Source organism: Siphateles boraxobius, unplaced genomic scaffold (genome assembly GCF_051911475.1).
Source record: "Siphateles boraxobius isolate OS27281-9 unplaced genomic scaffold, OSU_SipBor_1 41, whole genome shotgun sequence".
NCBI classification, from domain to species: domain Eukaryota; kingdom Metazoa; phylum Chordata; class Actinopteri; order Cypriniformes; family Leuciscidae; genus Siphateles; species Siphateles boraxobius.
In genome coordinates this window covers 14,282,008-14,302,313 of record NW_027509042.1, presented here as the reverse complement: position 1 = coordinate 14,302,313, position 20,306 = coordinate 14,282,008, and the positions used below count along the sequence as shown (strand labels likewise).

The following is a 20,306-nucleotide window of genomic DNA, read 5'->3' as shown; positions in this document are numbered from 1 at the left end:
GCTAGTGCGTCAGAGTCCTCTGACTGTGAGCATTGAGGGTTCACTGCATCTGTCTGTAGTGTGAGGATGACCTTCATGCTTCTGTCTGACTCATCACGCGCTCTGTTCTATTCAGCATCTATGAAGACGTGGGATAACAAACAACAGTAAATTTACTTTGTGGTCGAATGCACTGTAGTCTGTGAATGGGCCTGTTAACGCTGGCTCTCACTTCTGACGAACAAGTTGATATGGATTTAATGAAACAACACAGGCGTAGGCTTATACAGTCATTCAGAATCAATGTTTGTTTCTTAAATTTGTATTTGACTATCACACCTTCAGTATTGCTTGCAAAAGACAAAAACGATGAAGTAGCCTATAACTGTAAAAGTCAAAGGAGGAAATTGCCATGTCTGAATGCATTAACCTCGTGCATTTATGCAAATCAATTAAAGTAAACAGCTTTAGCCATGAAATGTGTTTTATTTTTTTTTTAATGGCTTGCCTAACAGCAGTGGAAAGGGTTTCAGAATATAAATAGCCAACTCAAACCTCTGATAAATGAAGTGCACTTATATATTCATTACCATAATAATATACTACAATGGCTATTCAGTTATTTATTTATTTGTGTGTAGGTTTATATAACGTGTTGTGTTATTTTATTATCATTTATATACTATTATGGATTTTGTTAATATTTTTAATTATATTTTATTTTTATATTTTCTGTTTTCATTTTAATTTTAGTTAAAGGTTTAGTAATTTTGTTGTGTTTTTGTCATTTTTACATACAATTATAAATTATATATACTTTAATTAAGTATTTAATTTTAGTTCATTTTAGTACTTCAACTGATACTAAACAAAAATGACAAAACTTTTATTAGTAACTAGCTGAAATAATATATATATAATTTCAGTTAATATTTATTTTATATTATTAAAATAGTAATGATATTTGATTTTTAGTGTTAGTAATGATAACAACCCTCATATATATATATATATATATATATATATATATATATATATAGGCTATATATAATATAATATAAATATAATATAATAATTCAACTTAAATAAGGATATTTATTTATTTTCCACATTTAAATAGATTTTCTTGTTTTTATTGGCTGTTTGTGGAATGTAAAGCCTAAAAGCCCACTGATCATATAGTCTTGCATAGCATTTCAGCCCTTGCAATGTATCTTTTTATACTCAAAATCACCCTGTTTGAGAATTACTACGGGAACGCAAAACTCAAGTACATGTAGCCCCTCTTTAATCATCAGGACCATCCATCTGATGAGCTTGGGTCTAATGTTGAGTTGAATATAGGGTGTATATCTACTGGACCATCATCTAACCCCCATTTGGCTGATGAAATGAAAATATTCAGCCATTGTTTCGTTGTAGAATCATATTTCGTCGACAAATTGTGATTGCTTTTGTGGATCAATAATAATATTCATGCGATTACTGTCTAGGCAATGTAATATAGTTTAATGCATAGTCTAATGTGAAAGCAACCAATGACAAGATTCACAAATACTTATGAAACGCCGGCTCTCAGACAACCTTCCTTTATTTCATTACACGTCTTAGCAAACACACAGGCTAACAAATCTTTATGGCTGCTCATACAAAGACGTTATCAAATGCATTTCCTCTTTCTGAACTCCAGTATTTGATTTTCTTACTGGATGATGAACTTTCTCATTACTGTCAGCAGGAACGATGTGGCTTAATCTTGAGCTGAGAGAATCATGTGGACAGCTTTTGCAACCAGGCCCAAACAGTTGTCTTGGCAACTGTGTAAACCTACACTTTAGGCTGCTCGTTGCTTGTGGGCATCAGTGGTTAAATATGAAACACAAGCTCAGTCTGGCCAGTCATGTGCATAACAAGCCTGTTTTCCTCATAGTGAAAGTGAAGCATCTGTGATACATCTGCGCACTGGGGCCTTACATGTTCACTCTGTACACATTGAATAAAAACAGCCATTTTATATTTGTCAGAGCAAACATGCTGTTTAGATATGTTTGTAGTATGACCCATATCCATGTTAGCTGTTTTTTTTAGCTGTCAAAAAAAACACAAAAAAAAAAACACACACACACATAATTTCTTTAGTCAAAATTGTATTTATTTGAATTGAACATTATGTAACAAAAACATTTATAAAACTAAAATAACTTAAAATAAATAGTTGCACACCAACTTTTAACATTCTTAAGCTGAGCCTCGAAGCGGCAGATTGTCACTTAATTGATGCTACCCTGGTATCACCTTTTTTTTAATTGTAACATTTTAAAATCATGTTTTTTTTCATGATTGTTTATATTATTTTATTCTTTAAATCAAGTTACACCACATTATCATGGTACCTTTATTTTGATAGTCCACTTTAGACATTGTAGCGTACTACTATCTATAAGTGACTTTGCAACTACATGTCAACTAACTCTCAGAGAGTATTAGTAGACTGTTATAGGTTAAGCCCGGACACACCAAGCCGACGATCAGCCGTTGGGCAGCGTCGGACCAATTTTGAGCATCGGCCGACATAGTTTACCCGGTGTGTTCCACACCGTCGGCTCTAGTCTGACACCGTCTGGGGTTTTTTTGGATGTCGGGCCGTTGGTGAAAGAGGGAACTCTGATTGGCTGTTCAGCTTAGTGAACGAGTGGTGCACGAGAATAATAGCAAAACAGCGATTCAAAACAAAGAAGTCAAAATGGTACAGATAGAAGGCTGTTCTAATGTTACGTCATCTAACCTGAGTGTTCCTTGGCGAATATTTCAATATTAACATGTGCGGAGTGGAATAAAGAAAGTGTTTAGCAGGATTGATATTCAAAACGGTAAGCACGTGTTGCTTTATTTATGGTTTGTGTATCTGCAGCGTCGGTTTCCCTTTTTGAATGACGAATATAGATGAATATATCTGCAGAAACAGTTGTTTCATTTACACGCAGGCGCAGAACGCACATTCTAGCTGACAGTCGCCTGTAGTTCAGTTTTTTCAACACAGTCGGCTTTCATCAGCGCCAGTTCTTTGGCGTCGGTTTGGTGTGTCCTGGGCTTTAGGTGTTAGGATTTGGATTAGTAGAATACCTTACTGAATATAGTTATAAAAGTTATAAACAAAAGTTACTAGTAGTAAGTAGAACGTCAGTTGGGGGAGCATCAAAATAAAATGATAGCAGATATTAAGCAGACAATATATTAATACTCTAATGAGTACAGTTTGTTGACATGTAGGCTACAGTAGGAGCAAAGTTACTTATAAAATATCTAGTGGACTATTAAAATAAAGTGTTAATGTAATTAAATAAAAAAAAGGATAAATATATAAATGAAGTAAATGGATGCATTAAACAATCAAACACTTTTCTCCATTCTATAAGCATAATTTGCTGAAAGTATGCTATATGCATACTTCGGTAGAGTCCATCTTTTGTGCCGAGTACAGGTATATGTGCAGATGCAGCTCTCTACACCAGTGGGTCTGCTGTTCCCTCTTTTGGACAATATTAAACGGGGTCTGGGAATGCAGTGATGAACTCTGAATCCATTACATGGTTCGCTTCATCTCATGGCACTCCGATTGCCTCAAGCAGCCTTTTTTAGGATCCACACCGGTCCCTTCAACTTCTTGCAGAGCTGCCATCTTTTGTAGAGCCAAAATGCATCTATGTTTTTCATTTTGGTTCTTCTTCTTCATGTGGTGGTCTGATCGCAATGGCCTTTTTGGTTTTTGCCTTGGCGTTCTTCACCTTGAGCTGGTTGACTAGATTTCGGTAGGTAGCGGATCTGAGGAATCGTGGGTAACAGTCCTTTTCCATGAGAATATAGATGCGGTACTGGGCCATATCGAAGCAGGATGCTGTGGGGCTTTTCAAGTTGGCTTGAGTGATGTCTCGAGTCTCGTAGTCAATGTTGACCTGAAAGTGAATGAGAAGTGAATTTAAACATCAATTGTCCACAATATATAATGAAACATTTTTTTTTGAAAGTTGTAAATAAAACTTTGACTATTACTTGACCGGTTACTTGTCATTAATTGTGAAATTTACATGCAATTTCAGAATGAAAATTGTTTCTACACCAAATTTGTTTTAGTTTAGGAATAATACTGCAGGATATGGTGATTCATTTCATGTCGTTACCTCTCTTGGAGCTTCACTTCTGATAAACTCCTCGTAGATCCTCTTTGCTTTGGATGGCATCTTAGCCACAGACTTTGTGCTTTTGAAGTCCTCACAAGCCAGGTAGAAAGCAATGTTTTCTTCACTAAACTCAGAAACCAGGAAAGATCGGAAAGCATATAGTCCATCTGATACAGAGAGAAAAATGGGGTTAGAGAGAAAGGATCAGTTGTGTAACGTGTCTTATCAGATTAAAGCCCCCCACGCAGACCAGACACATCTGTGCACAGCAGTCCCATTTCTATCTTTTAATTATAAACCATAGCCTAATGGAAACAGTATTTTTTGTGTTATATTGTGATATGTTACAAGGCTGCTTTTTACTTGATTCCATAAATTTCCTATATCATATTTGTACCATTTAATCATAATAATTAGCTTTAACTCTTTCATTTTAACTTATTTCATCTTTAACACAATGTGAACTTACGTTTGCTGGACAGGAGCTTCTCAAAAGACACTTTCCACATCAGACATTCATCCAAGGTCAACCTGCAAAGACGCCAGCCAATCAGAAGAAAAACATTAGGGGACTATACACTCTTTATCATGCAAAAAGGAACATTTTGTGTAATAAGGCGGAGCCAATGCATTCAATAACTGTGCTTACCTCGGTTTTCTATATCTGCACAGGCTGCTCAAGTCTTGTCTCTGCAGAAATCCACCTACGCATGCCTTTAATCGTTTGGCCCTGATGTTAAAAAAATATAATTTATTTAATACACAGGATATGTGCACTTTTGTAATATATACGATTCTTACAACAGGATTAAAAAAAAGATCTCACTGATATTATATAAAAGAGCAGAGGTTTGTTAAGCATTCAGATGATTTAGCATGCATATATTATTAAGACAAAAAGCACACACAAGCTTTAAAAATGCCAAAATGAGCATCATACCTTTCCAGGCAAGTGTTTGACAGCCCTGTTATTCCTCTGTACATTGTAAAGTCAGAGAGGAAATAAACATCCATTGCGCAGTGTCTCTTAAGAAAAAATTATCAGCAGTGTGTCTGTAGAGAGGGGACAGGGAGCTTATATAGAGCAGGAAGCAGAGCGTCATCTCTCCTCTCAGCCAATCATAATATAGTCCTCTCTACACTAATGTACTGTGTACTGTGCATTTGTGTGTATGTGAAAAGTCAGGAAAGTCCACAGTGATGGAAATGTTCACAAGTCTGGTTGATGTGTGCTCCACTTTAGGACATTTTAGTGTCCTTTTGCACTGCTCACACGCTGTTCCAGAAATATAATTATTTGAAAAGCATACTGTAAGTAAAAACAACGTCCCCAACTCTAAATCCTTGCAGGGATGTTGGTAAAGTGGTGAGAGACTACTGGAGCACGTCTCTTACCAGAAATGTATTTTCCTGTATATGATATTGATTAACTCTTATTATGTTAATCCCATAGACAAAACAGGGAAAGATTATAGACATTCAGTTGGCTTAAAAAGTCTGGTCTAAAAAGCTACAAATCTCTTGTTCAGTAATTTTATTTTCAGTTTGCACAGGAAATATTTTTTTTTATCATGCACAGTTGTAAATGACTGCTTGACTAAAGAATACAGTATGGCAACATAAAGAATTTACTATGAAACATGTAGAATTTAGAAAGGCGTGTTATTATTGACACTGGTGGCCATTGAATGATCTGCAGCCAGCTATTTAACATACAAGAGACTAAAAATGATTCAAGGCCCCTGATATACTAACAGCAAAGTTCTTTTTCATTATTCGCTTAGAAGTAAAAAGTCAGAAATACCTTAGCAGTGAACATTTAAACACTGTCCACGCTGCTGAGAGGGACATTTAGATGAATATGTGTTGCAAGCTTTCTGCTCAACTAAATAAAAACACAACAACAAGGACAGCAGTGAGACTATATGGCACAGCTGATTGGTTGCTGTTGAAACCGTGTCCAATGAGCTGCTGCTCATCATTTAAATAAATACCGGGGTGTTGCTGGTAGCAGTCTGCAGTACGCTTTCAGAAACCCTCCACCTCCACCTACATAGATCTGCTACTGGTTTAATCATGTATGTTAAATGTGCAGCAGGATCAGCATGTCTTACATGCTCACAGCAATGTCTGTGAATGTATTGGCGGTAGTAAGTCTCGGTACTTGCTCTGCAGCAGCAGCAACGTAGCAGATCTATTCCACCAAGAACAAATACATTAACATTGCCATATCCATTACCAATTGCCAATCTCTATTACCATACCAATCTCCCAAGAGTTGTCATGACAGAAATATTGTTTTTAGTTATTTTTAGTAACTTGCTGATTAAATTATCAGCTGGAAGCCAGTTCCATAAGTAGCCTACCTTTAAGAATATCATGTCCTAAACCATGTGTCACGATCCACACATGGGAAACAGGGGTTAGATCCAAAAGCAGTATTTAATAGGGTAATCCATAAATCATAATCCAGTCCAAGCAAAGGTCAAAATCCAAAAGGCAATCCAACACAAGAAACAAAACAAGAAACAGGCAAGAAACAGGCATCAGAAGTGTAGTGACATTAAACAAGGACTCCGTGACACACACTGAAACAGACAGGGTTATATACACATATTTTACAAGACTAACAAAGAACAGCTGGGAACAATGATTACGGGGAACAGCTGAGTGCAATGAACTGATGAGTGACAGTGACAGACAGAATGCTGGGAATTGAAGTCAATTGAGAAGGACACCGTGAGAATAAGGACCTCTAGTGATAGACAAGGGAACACAACCAGACACTGTGACATACTTCCTCCGGCTCTGGAACGGGCCTTGGCTCTGCCTCCGGCTCTGGCACGGGCCTTGGCTCTGCCTCCGGCTCTGGCACGGGCCTTGGCTCTGCCTCCGGCTCTGGCACGGGCCTTGGCTCTGCCTCCGGCTCTGGCACGGGCCTTGGCTCTGCCTCCGGCTCTGGCACGGGCCTTGGCTCTGCCTCCGGCTCTGGCACGGGCCTTGGCTCTGCCTCCGGCTCTGGCACGGGCCTTGGCTCTGCCTCCGGCTCTGGCACGGGCCTTGGCTCTGCCTCCGGCTCTGGCACGGGCCTTGGCTCTGCCTCCGGCTCTGGAACGGGCCTTGGCTCTGCCTCCGGCTCTGGAACGGGCCTTGGCTCTGCCTCCGGCTCTGGCACGGGCCTTGTCTCTGCCTCCGGCTCTGGCACGGCCTTGTCTCTGCCTCCGGCTCTGGCACGGGCCTTGTCTCTGCCTCCGGCTCTGGCACGGGCCTTGTCTCTGCCTCCGGCTCTGGCACGGGCCTTGTCTCTGCCTCCGGCTCTGGCACGGGCCTTGTCTCTGCCTCCGGCTCTGGAACGGGCCTTGGCTCTGCATCCGGCTCTGGAACGGGCAATGGCTCTGCCTCCGGCACAGGCACTGGCTCCGGCCCCGGGACAGACACTGGCTCCGGCCCCGGGACAGACACTGGCTCCGGCCCCGGGACAGACACTGGCTCCGGCCCCGGGACAGACACTGGCTCCGGCCCCGGGACAGACACTGGCTCCGGCTCCGGGACAGACACTGGCTCCGGCCCTGGGACAGACACTGGCTCCGGCTCTGGAACAGCAGACACGGGCATGTCCAGGATCCGAGCCAGATGCTCCAGATAGTCCAGGTCCATGAAGGCAGACGGCACTGGCTCTGCCTCCGGCTCTGGAACGGGTGCTGGCTCTGCCTCCGGCTCTGGAACGGGCACTGGCTCTGCCACCGGCTCTGGAACAGGCATTGGCTCTGCCTCCGGCTCTGGAACAGCAGACACTGGCTCCGGCTCTGGAACAGGAGACACTGGCTCCGGCTCTGGAACAGCAGACACGGGCATGTACAGGATCTGAGCCAGACGCTCCAGATAGTCCCGGTCCATGAAGGCAGACGGAACGTGACCAGTCTCTGACTGGGCAGACGGAACGTGAACAGTCTCTGACTGGGCAGACGTGACGTGAACAGTCTCTGACTGGGCAGACGTGACGTAAACAGTCTCTGACTGGGCAGACGGAACGTGAACAGTCTCTGACTGGGCAGACGTGACGTGAACAGTCTCTGACTGGGCAGACGGAACGTGAACAGTCTCTGACTGGGCAGACGGAACGTGAACAGTCTCTGACTGGGCAGACGTGCGTTTCCTCCCCCTTTTCCGTCCGTGACGGTGAGATGTTGGCTCTGAGCTGTCCCTCACTGGCCCAGGGTCGAAGGGGGGCCAGGGTGGAGAGTGGTGTTGAACTTCTTCTCGACCACCTCCTCCTCTGCGACCTCCCCGGGTCCCATGAAAAATGACTAGGTGGGTTCCCTGAAAATAATCTCTCCTCTCCCGCTCAGTGGCTGGGGAAGAGAAGTTTGAAATAATACCGCTGGATTTAGGGTGTGACGGAGTCCTTCTGTCACAATCCACACACGGGAAACAGGGGTTAGATCCAAAAGCACTATTTAATAGCGTAATCCATAAATCATAATCCAGTCCAAGCAAAGGTCAAAATCCAAAAGGCAATCCAACACAAGAAACAAAACAAGAAACAGGCATCAGAAGTGTAGTGACATTGAACAAGGACTCCGTGACACACACTGAAACAGACAGGGTTATATACACATATTTAACAAGACTAACACAGAACAGCTGGGAACAATGATTACCGGGAACAGCTGAGTGCAATGAACTGATGAGTGGCAGTGACAGACAGGATGCTGGGAATTGAAGTCAATTGAGAAGGACACCGTGAGAACGAGGACCTCTAGTGATAGACAAGGGAACACAACCAGACACTGTGACACCATGTCCTATAATATGACATGATACAATCACAATTGGAACATATTTGTTATTTATAGAGAGTATTTCCTGTTTTCATCAAAAGTCTAATAAAGTTAAACGCCTCACTTCATTGATCCACAAGCCGAATCATGACAGCCGTACCTAACTTGATCAAGCTGTGCTCAGAACGGGGAGCATTTGATTATGTTTGAAATCCCAGAATGATATAGTACCTGAGGGAATCCCAACTTGGATCAATAACTTATGATGTCATCAGACATCAAGGTCTTTCTCTCGCCCAACATGACACTCAGGATATAAAAGACCAAACATCTGGTTAAGTGAGGACAAGGGAAATTCTGCATCAGCTGGCCTTGAGATCTCTGCATCTGCTTTGATAGAAGGCATTCACTTTCACCGAACTGCCATGAAAGCAATTTTTCAGAGACGTGGAAGACATGCAGAGGGGAAAATAAGCTTGTTTGTTCACAGCTTCTTTTTCCTTCTTACAGATAATATGCCTTGCAGAAGGGCAATTACACCACCACAAAGAAGTTCCCATGGGTAGAGCAGGATGAAACCCTTTTTCTATAGGTCTCTTCATAGAGATGGTAGGGGTTTCCTACTGCTGCACCACGAGAACAGGAGATGGAGAAGGTGCACTTGAGAGAAAGCACCTTATATGACACAGTCAACCAATCTTACCTCAGGGTGCTGCTAACTTTTTTATGTTAAAGGTGCAGTAAGCAATATCTGAGAATCATTGTTTAACAATGTTGATATTTGAAATGAACCCAAACAAACACACTTCTCCCTCCATTGCTCCGCCTGCCAAAAGGGGAAGGAAAAACAAAAAATTAACATATAGTACACAAGAACTTATACAAGCAAGAATTCATTGTTAGTCAACCAAACCAACAAAACCAATGTTACTCATGTATGGAGCAGGAACATAACCGCGGAGTCCGTTTTTCAGGCCTTCCCGCTTAGGTCTCTCCAGCGCTGGAAAGCTTCTCTAAATATTTAGGCTGTTCCTAAAGCTTACTTTCTTTTCTCTTTTGTAATGACCTTTTCTCTATTGTAATGTCTCTCAGCCATCTCTCTATCTACAGTCTTTCTGCAAATCTTCCTCTTGTTCAATCTCCTCCCTCATCATGAGTGTATGTATACGCCCCCTAATACTGATTGGCTACAAGGGTGCTGTGGTCTTTGGTCCAATCCACTTTCAACAGCATTTTCTAGAAATCGCTTACTGCACCTTTAAAAGGAGCATTGCGTAAGTTCTGAAATTTCTAACCGTTACTGACACCAGTGGCCATTAGAGAAACTGCAGCCAGTCTCATGCACGTTCTCGGACTAGATAAGGCTTTTTTTTCAAACTTACAAGGAGTTTCCGAGGGTGTCTGGATTGTGCTGGAGGCTGGTCGCTTCTTTCCGTCCACAGAGTCCATTTGAAACACTAACGTTACTGCTAGCGATTGCCGCTCCTTACTAATGGCTGCCATATGGATGAAAGCCCAAGTAGACGAGAACGCGCATGACGTCACATTTTGTGAATTTTCGCGCCAATTCGAACCCGACTCCTTCCCACACAATTGAGCCTACAGGCTGATAGAGGCAACCGTGGTGGACATTAAGGTGTCATTCTTTCTGTTACATTAAGGTTGGCTCATAAATGTACAAATGAAAAATCTATCTTAAAGATTTTTTTAAGTAAAAAGCAACACAGCTCCTTTAATGACGAGATAAGTCTTCACATGACACAATGATCAAAGTACATTCATCCCATATTTCTTTTTGATTTTGAGACTATTTCAGGATGTCAGGGTAGAACGCACCATCCTCTTTAATTTAACATAAGAGTTACAGAAACACACTGGAAAGTAGGCCATAAAAGGCAGCTGCAACCAAATGTTTAACCTTTGTAAGCTTTCTTCTTCAGACCGTGACTTATGTGTCCTCCAAATGACAGAATTATCAGGAATAGAACGATTCATCCTTGAACAAAGGATACTTGTTTTTTTTTAATTTTACGTATTTTCTATTTTTCATATTCTATTCCAAATGATGCTTAATTATTATAGGAGTTTATAAAAAGCTTAATTGTGTCTGTGTATGTATATATATACAGTGGTTAAAGTGGGATTTGGTAGGTGGGGGAACCCTCAAATTTTGTGTAGGTGCAACAGGGAAAAATGACTCATCGTGGGACAACATATTGAGTATCGTGGTATAGCAATACTTTTTGGGACAAGAGTGTCACTGTGGCACCACATATCACAATACTTACTTGATATTTTAATGGTTTTATTTTGGTCCATCAACACTGATATGATGACGATACTATGTTAAAATTGCTGAACACTGGGCTAAAAATTGAGCCCTGGCATTGTAGCCACATTAGCCCACATTACCCCCCAGCCAAGTGCATTTAAAAGTGAGGTAGTTGGGGGGGGGGATTCGGTTTTGATTTCTCTGACCTACGTATGTGCAATTTAAGACTTTTGAAGGCCAAAATATTGATAATAAATAGCTTTAAAACCATGTCAGTGTGCAGATTATTTGTCAATACCTGCTCTCTCATCTTAATCGTTCTTTTTCTCTCAGTCTCCTTATCCCACCGTATTTCTTCCCCTCCTAAAGCTGAACTTTGACTGATAGTCTTTTCATTTTCGTCTGTGTCAGTTAAGAAAGTAAACATAGGCTCAACTGATGAGTTTTATGAATCATTTTCTTAGATAAGTTAATTTACTCAAGGCTGCCAGATCAGCATTGCGAATAGGAACCTTCTACAAGCTTTGGAATTTGAAAAGTTATTTTAAATAATACAAATCATAGGCTACGTTTAACGCAGTTAGTGGAATTGGCACACGTTCCCTCTTTGTGGAAACGCGTCACAGCATTCTCAGGTATATACTGTATGCAACTTTAATGCACAGTGATTTTGAACGAATATTTAATGTCGATAATGGTTACATAATATTAAAACTAATCCTGCTATTGATATCTTTGTAAGACTGCCGACCTGACCCTATAGAACAGTGGCAACTTGCAAGGGAAAACAATGTCCGGCGAAATATCGAACATTAAACTAACTTTACCGCGCTCAACCACCGTGAGTGCATTTCACGCATTTATAATCACTCGCGTTCAGCGGGGAGGAAGGGAGGTTGGTCGGCCAGTCGGTCCATCTCGTGACCAGCGAGATTCGTTGAGATTAATGAATCTATTTATTTAATAATTTATCTGAGGTGCCGGAACCCAATTCCGGACCGTTCCGGCCCACTTTAACCCCTGTATATATATATATATATATATATATATATATATATATATATATATATATATATATTCCCCGGGGGCGGCTCTCCGCACCGCTTCACTAAAGATAAGTCTATTTTCAACGGACGCCGCGTCCAAGCCGCACCGTAATACAAAATAAAAGTAAATAAACACTGTAAATTTTAAAATAAACACCCTGTAAGGACTCCCAATTGTAATGCACACCAATATATCCTTGGTAGAAACCATAGACTGTAAGGTAAAAACCCCAAAATCAAGAAAAATCACATCGGACAGGCAAATCACATGGTCTCGCGCATCCAGTCGCGTTGCTTCTGAAATGCTCCTGGTGTGAGTAGGCACCGCGTGGAGGACAGAATAAAATCTTGTCGGAGCGGTAATGCACTGCAGACGTGTGCAGTGTACAAAAGGGGTAAAGTCGAGAACAGTTCAGACGGTTCTCGTTTATAGTTATCTTATTCATAAGTGTTTAGAAAAACCCTGCACGAACGCTCAGTCACATAATCATCATTCAGATCACCGCTAGGGGGGCTTGAGATCATCATAGGGGGGGCTGAGCCCCACCAAGCCCCCCCTTGACGCCGGGCCTGCTTTGAACTCCTTGAAACCAAAACAGGTAAAATAATTCCAGTAATTATACTTGAAATACAGTATTATGTCCAATCTTCCCAGGATTTGTTATATGCCTAATATTTTTGATGACAAGATAAGAATATGCTTCATTTATGATTATAAGCTAAATATTATATACACAATGCAAATTATATTTGCCATTATATTATGACTACTCAGAACCTTGAAAAAGAAGCCCACTAATATTTCTTGCTCACGTGTTCTGCTGCGACTAGTTTCCTGGCAATACAGGGGGAAAAAACAACACACTCGCGGCACAGTGTAAATCTCTCGCTCGAGGTTCCTGTCAGCAGTAATGCTCCTAAGGTGTCATGAATTAGCCCTGAGACTTGGTGAGTGGGGATTTTGTCCGGGAATCCACCTACATCAGCTTATATTGGTAAAGGCCGGGCCTGTGATGATTCCTGGCATTACTGTTTTGAAAACCTTGAGTATTGGTTAACATTCACAAAACACTTACACGTATAGTATTAGAACGGTTTAAAAATGAAACCATGTAAGGTCTTCCATGCTAGGCTACATGCTCAGTTGATCCTCATTTCAAGTATAGCCTACTACATATGATATTACCAGAACATGTCAGGTGTTGGTCTAGGACTAGGTACATACACATTTTACGGGACAGGAAAAGCTCGTTCAGATTTTACACCTTAAATTTAATAGATTGTTTAATATAAAATTGCAGGCTATCTTATTTAAAATGTCATATTGATATACTAGCCATTGACATTTACATGAACTATTTAACATTAACAGCTCAACAAAGAATGAATGTTAGCTCAAAGCAAAAATAACTATTATTTCACCCTATAGCCTTTATTTATTAAAAAAAAATAATAATAAACAACTAAGCATTGGCATAGGTATCTGTGATTTTATAAATATATATATATATATAAATACATATATACATACACACACACACACACATATATATATATATATATATATATATATATATATATATATACATATATATGCACATTGAATCCTCAAATAAATGTAGAATCACCCTAAAAAAGTAATTTTAATGATTAATTATTGAATTGTAACGTTTTACTAAGAACCATCAAGGCTATTGCCAAAAAAATATTTTCCCACAGATTTTGTGTATGAAATTAGTAACTGTGGCTATTCAACGGAATATTTGAATCATATTTAATTTTGTACATTTTTTTTACAAAAAGGTTAATTGCAAATTATCATACTCCTGTTTGTTTTAGGCCTATCATTAACAACAATTACAGAATATGATCAGTCTTAAAGAAACTTTTCGTTTCATGAACTGTATGGATGGATTTACCCTGATTGTAAGCCTAAATTTCAGATAAATTATAAACTTGTCCTTCAAATCTGATTGGTTGATTGGAATGTTGTTCCAGGATCAAGAAAGATAAAAACAACAAGGATCAAAATATTGCCATACTAGGCTGCACGAGAAAGCACACGTCACTTCACTTCATCACCTTCATCAGCATCACCCTATGCATTCAGCGGTAATGATGAGCTTTAAGCCTGTTTTATGCTTCTGCGTCGAATCGACGGCGTACCCCCGCAGACCCCTCTGCGTCGCCGCGAACCCCTCCGCCGTAGCTCGACGTGCACCTCCAAAAAATTTTAACTACGCATCGAGGCGACGCAGACCACAAGGGCTGTGATTGGTCAGATGCACCGCGATGCAACTCAACCTGACGCAGAACCATAAAACGGCCACGACGCCGTAGGAATGACGGCGTAGCTACGCCGTGGAGTTGACGCAGAAGCATAATGAGGCCTTTAGAAAGATCATTTTGGCAATTTGAACAATGGAATTCTTAAAGAAAGAGATTAAGGCTGTAATTAACCTGAGCTTCCACCTGAATGGCTCCCCTCCTTCTCCTACGGTAACAGGGTCTTCACATAGCTTTGATAGGGAGGCATGCGCCTGAGGCTCATGAATATGTTCACAATGCCTCAAGGGAGAACTTTGCCCCAAGCCAACAGATGTTCTCTCTGTCTTAAACAGTTCATGGAGCACTGATCTGAAGGGGTGGAAGATCTAATTTTTCCATCTGGGCTATAGCCCTTGGAAGAAACAAATGAGCCAAGAGCTTCACATCTGTGTGCTGAAGAGCTTTTATAACATTTGCAATCTGTCTGCAGTCATGTGTACCTATTTATTGTAGAGTATTCTATTATGCCATACTGTAAAAAGTAGCAACATGTAATTCTCACCTTAAAGGGGAAATTCACCGCTGGCAAAATAGACTTTCAATAAAACTTGTCTGCTTATGCGGTACAAAAACAAAAATTATTTTATTCTATGCTTACCTGACTAGAGAAAACAAGGAAAAAGGGCTGTTGTCTTCCCTTTTTGCCAAATAAGTAGGGAAACTTCAACATCTATAATGCACTGGTTATGTTGCTGTCCAAGGCCACTCCCAGTCAGCTCCTATTAAATAGGCTTGACCAGAGTCAAATACTGCCTTGCTTTAGTGGGAAATACTTCTTAGCAAACTTTTAGGCTGCGTTTATGTCGGATGTACATCATTGCTTACGTTGCACGAGTGCACACTACTAGCGGAACCCTTGCAATGGGTTTAAATGGAACACCCTAAGCCATTGATCACTTTTGGGTAAATTAAGTGTGAGCACTGCGTGTTGTGACATCACAGTCGTGTTGCATTGTGTCTGGATGCCTGAAGTGTACAGTAGCCTCGCTTCCTCTATCAAATGCTGCATTCATGCCATGCCGCAATGACCGTAGTTAGATGACGTGAGATGACAACATGTGACTGATAATTAATGCTATTATTTTGCCTTACTGAAACCTGGCTTAAACCAAATGATTATTTCGGTCTAAATGAGTCTACTCCACCAGGATACTGTTATAAGCATGAGCCCCGTCTGGTCGGTCGTGGCGGCGGTGTTGCAACAATCTATAGAGATATTCTAAATGTTACTCAGAAAACAGGTCACAGGTTTAATTCGTTTGAAGTACTTGTGCTAAATGTTACGCTCTTAGATGTAAGAAAGAAATCCCTATTATCTCTAGCCTTGGCTACTGTATATAGACCTCCAGGGCCCTATGCTGATTTCCTAAAAGAGTTTGCAGACTTTCTCTCAGATCTATTGGTCAATGTCAATAAAGCAATAATTGTTGGAGATTTTAACATACACGTAGATAACACAAATGATGCATTAGGGGCTGCGTTTACAGATTTATTAAACTCCTTTGGGGTCAAGCAAAACATCAGTGGTCCCACTCATCGTCTGAATCATACACTAGATTTAATTATATCAATTGTAACCAATCCAACCGATATAGATATTGTACCACAAAGTGATGAACTCACTGATCATTACATGATAACTTGCATAATACGTACTTTTGAAATTTGTCATGTTGCGCCACGTTATCGACCAGGCAGAACAATCCTCCCAATCACTATAGATAGATTCTCAAATAGCTTACCTGATCTATCTCAGCTGCTCAGTGAACCCAAACAAAAAGATGAACTAGAGGAAATGACTAGCAGTTTGTGCACCATTTTCTCTATTACACTAGAAATTGTTGCACCGATTAGATTAAAAAAGGTTAGAGAGAAAACTAAAGCACCATGGTACAACATTGCTATGCATGTTATCAAGAGAGAAACTCGTAACTTAGAGCGTAAATGGAAACAAACTAATTTAGAGGTCTTTAGAATCGCGTGGAAAGACAGTGGGCCCTATTTTAACGATCTGAAACGCAAGTGTCAAAGCGCAAAGTGCAACTAACTTTGTGGGCGGATCCCGGCACTGTTGCTATTTTCCCGGCGGGATAAATGCCTCTTGCGCCTGGCGCAAATCTAAAAGGGGTTGGTCTGAAGTAGCTTCATTATTCATAGGTGTGGTTTGGGCGTAACTGGAAACAAACCAATAAGAGCTTTACATCTCATTCGCTTTAAGAGCATGATGAACGAGGTGCGCTTGTTCCATGGCGCAATACTATTATAACGGCGCATTTACCAGGCGCGCTTCAGAATCGGTTCACAGCCGAGGAGATCGATGTTCTAGTCAGGGCCGTAAAAGAAATAGAAGTGACATTGGGGATGGGACAAACACACCCAAATTAGCTTCGGTTAAACATGCATATAAAAATTTGGGTAAATGTGTAAGTTTTATGCATATTTTCCCCATCGTCATGGACACAACAATGATTTCCCTCGTGTTTTAATATATTTAATCATTAATCATTTGCAAAAAGTTAAATGCATCTGTGTAGATGAGAGAATCATCTACAGTGTATGCGCTTTGTCCACACTCTGTATTATGGCCAAGCATGCGCTTAAAATAGCATCTGAATGTACGCGCAACGCGCCACTGACTTTAGACTAGTTTTTTTCTGGTCAGTCGCGCAATTGTTTTATAGAACAGCAAAATAGCATGAGGGAAAGTTTGCGCCGGAACACGCCTCCTCTTTTGTGTATTTCTTAGTTAACCGACGTGTGTCTGTGGAGGGAAAAGTCCGTTTTGCGCGGGTGCAAAATAGGAATGATACATGCGTCAGTGTACAAAGTCATTTGCGCCGGGTGCCAGATAGGGCCCAGTATGTCACGTTTAAAAAGGCTCTAAAAGCAGCCAGGGCTGAGCATCTCCGCAAACTAATAGAAAATAACCAAAATAATCCAAGGTTTTTATTCAACACCGTAGCTAGACTAACAAATAAACAGACATCACCAGAGCAAAATATTCCGTTACAGTTTAGTAGTAATGATTTTATGAATTTCTTCAATGAGAAAATAGAAAGCATCAGAAACACAATTGTAAATGTACAATCTTTTATGGTGTCTTATGATTCAGCCTCAATTATCGCCCCTCAAGAACAACTACACCGCTTTACAACTATAGGACAGGAAGAGTTAAATAAACGAATCATTGCATCTAAACCAACAACACGTTTATTAGATCCAATACCCACTAAACTACTGAAAGAAGTGTTACCTGTGGTGGAAGAGCCTCTTCTCAATATTATTAACTCGTCTTTATCTTTAGGTCATGTTCCAAGAATATTCAAACTGGCAGTAATAAAACCTCTCATTAAGAAACCACAATTAGATCCAAATAACCTAGCAAATTACAGACTCATTTCAAATCTTCCATTTATGTCTAAAATACTAGAAAAAGTTGTGTCCGCTCAATTGTGCTCTTTCTTGCAAGAAAATGATATCTATGAAAAATTTCAATCAGGATTCAGACCGCATCATAGCAGAGAAACTGCGCTAGTTAAAATTACAAATGATTTACTTTTAGCTTCTGACCAAGGCTGTATCTCAATACTAGTTCTACTCAATCTTAGCACTGCGTTCAAAACTATAGATCATAAAATACTCTTGGATCGACTACAAAACTACACTGGTGTTCAGGGACAGGCATTAAGCTGGTTTAGATCGTACTTATCAGACCGTTACCATTTTGTCTGTTTAAATGGGGAAAAATCGAAGATAACGTCAGTAGACTATGGAGTGCCGCAAGGATCGGTGTTAGGCCCTCTGCTATTCTCAATATATATGCTGCAATTTGGTAATATTATAAGAAAACATGGAACTAATTTCCACTGTTATGCTGATGACACTCAACTATATATTTCATCACGACCAGATGAAAACACTAACTTATCTAAATTGACAGTGTCTCAAAAATATAAAATGCTGGATGACGTGCAATTTCCTGCTATTAAATTCAAATAAAACGGAGGTATTACTTATTGGTCCAAAAAACTACCCACAAAACCTTGTACAATACAACTTTAATTTAGAAGGATGTCCTGTTACTTTATCCACTACAGTAAAAGACCTGGGTGTTATACTAGACCGCAACTTGTCTTTCGAAAAATCATATTTCATATGTTACAAGAACAGCCTTTTTCCACCTTAGAAACATTGCTAAGCTACATAACATGCTATCTGTTTCTGATGCAGAAAAGTTAGTTCATGCATTCATGACCTCGAGACTAGATTACTGTAATGCTTTATTAGCTGGCTGTCCTGCATCCTCAATAAACAAGCTACAGTTAGTGCAAAATGCAGCTGCTAGAGTTCTTACTAGCTCAAGAAAATATGATCAGATAACACCAATTTTATCATCTCTACACTGGTTACCTATTCAGTTCCGCATCAATTACAAAGTATTACTACTGACCTATAAAGCCCTAAATGGTTTAGCTCCTGTGTATTTAATGGACCTTCTATCGCCCTACAATCCATTGCGTTCTTTAAGATCACTAAATTCGAGGCTTCTGGTCATTCCTATGCTATCTAAGTCCACTAAAGGAGGGAGGGCGTTCTTTCATTTAGCTCCTAAACTCTGGAATAGCCTTCCTAATATTGTTCGAGGCTCAGACTCGCTGTCCCAGTTTAAAAATAGATTAAAGACGCATCTCTTCAGCCAAGCATTCACATAATGCTTACTTTTTCTACTACTGTTGAATCAGATCGAATTCATTAATATTATGAACAGCAGCTATGCTAATTATCTCCCATCTGTTCTTCTGCTGTTATCTCGGGACGCTAGTTCCGAGGTAAATAGCGTTCGTCAGCTCCAGTTTGTATCCAGCCTCTCACGGAGACTTCAGATGCCCCAACACCTGCGATGAGATGACTAAACGCCTGTGAAGAGATGACTCGACGCCTGTGAAGAGACGACTCAATGCCGGCGATATGTTATGCCCTAAATTAATACATGATTAACTAACTGTATTTTTTCTATGTACATTTCTGAAATGCACTTTCTGTAAAGCTGCTTTTAAACAATATGTATTGTGAAAAGCGCTATACAAATAAATTTGAATTGAATTGAATTATTTCACGCAGCCGTTATTTTAAAATCGAAAGCGAGGCTCCGGTGGGAAGAAAACCGTAAGTGTCGCCTTTAATCATAGGAGAGTCGCGAATGCGAAGGCGTATTGTTGTGTTTAATGTAGAAATTAGTTATTCTAAAAATGTAATTTTTAGAAAAAAAAAAGAAATTTACACTCTGGAGTTACCGAGGAGTCTCGATGAACTTATCAGCTTGGCGTTACGCGTGGACGCACGTCTTCAACAAGGAGGGAATCGTTCACGTCGGGGTTTGGTTCCGGAGTTTCCAGAATTCACCAGCGCCAGAGAGGAGAACACGGTCAGTCCCTCATTCGATCAAGAACCCATGCAGGTTGGTCGTGCTCGGCTTTCCCGGGAGGAGAAGGAACGTCGGAGAGCTAGAGGTTTATGCATTTATTGTGGCAAAGCTGGAAACTTTCTCGTCAACTGTCCAGTAAAAGACCCAGCCCGACAGTAGAACGGAGGTTACAGTCGGGTGGGCTTTCAGGTATTAAATCCTCATCAGCGACTCTCCTCCTGGTAAGACTGCAATGGGCAGATCAGGCCCACACCTGCCAGGCCCTGGTGGATTCTGGAGCGGAGGGAAATCTGATGG

The 20,306-nt window shown here is 40.5% G+C and overlaps 1 protein-coding gene across 1 annotated transcript; it reads right to left on the bottom strand.

The window, feature by feature from the left end:
• Window positions 1–2,109: 2,109 nt before the first annotated feature.
• rgs16 (regulator of G protein signaling 16) lies at window positions 2,110–5,212 on the bottom strand. Its single transcript, XM_077198491.1, has 5 exons — window positions 5,098–5,212; window positions 4,807–4,887; window positions 4,627–4,688; window positions 4,158–4,324; window positions 2,110–3,932 (listed from the first exon to the last, which is right to left on the bottom strand). The coding sequence occupies exons 1-5, from the start codon at window positions 5,169–5,171 to the stop codon at window positions 3,690–3,692; spliced, it is 627 nt and encodes a 208-aa protein (XP_077054606.1). The 5' UTR covers window positions 5,172–5,212; the 3' UTR covers window positions 2,110–3,689.
• Window positions 5,213–20,306: the final 15,094 nt, after the last annotated feature.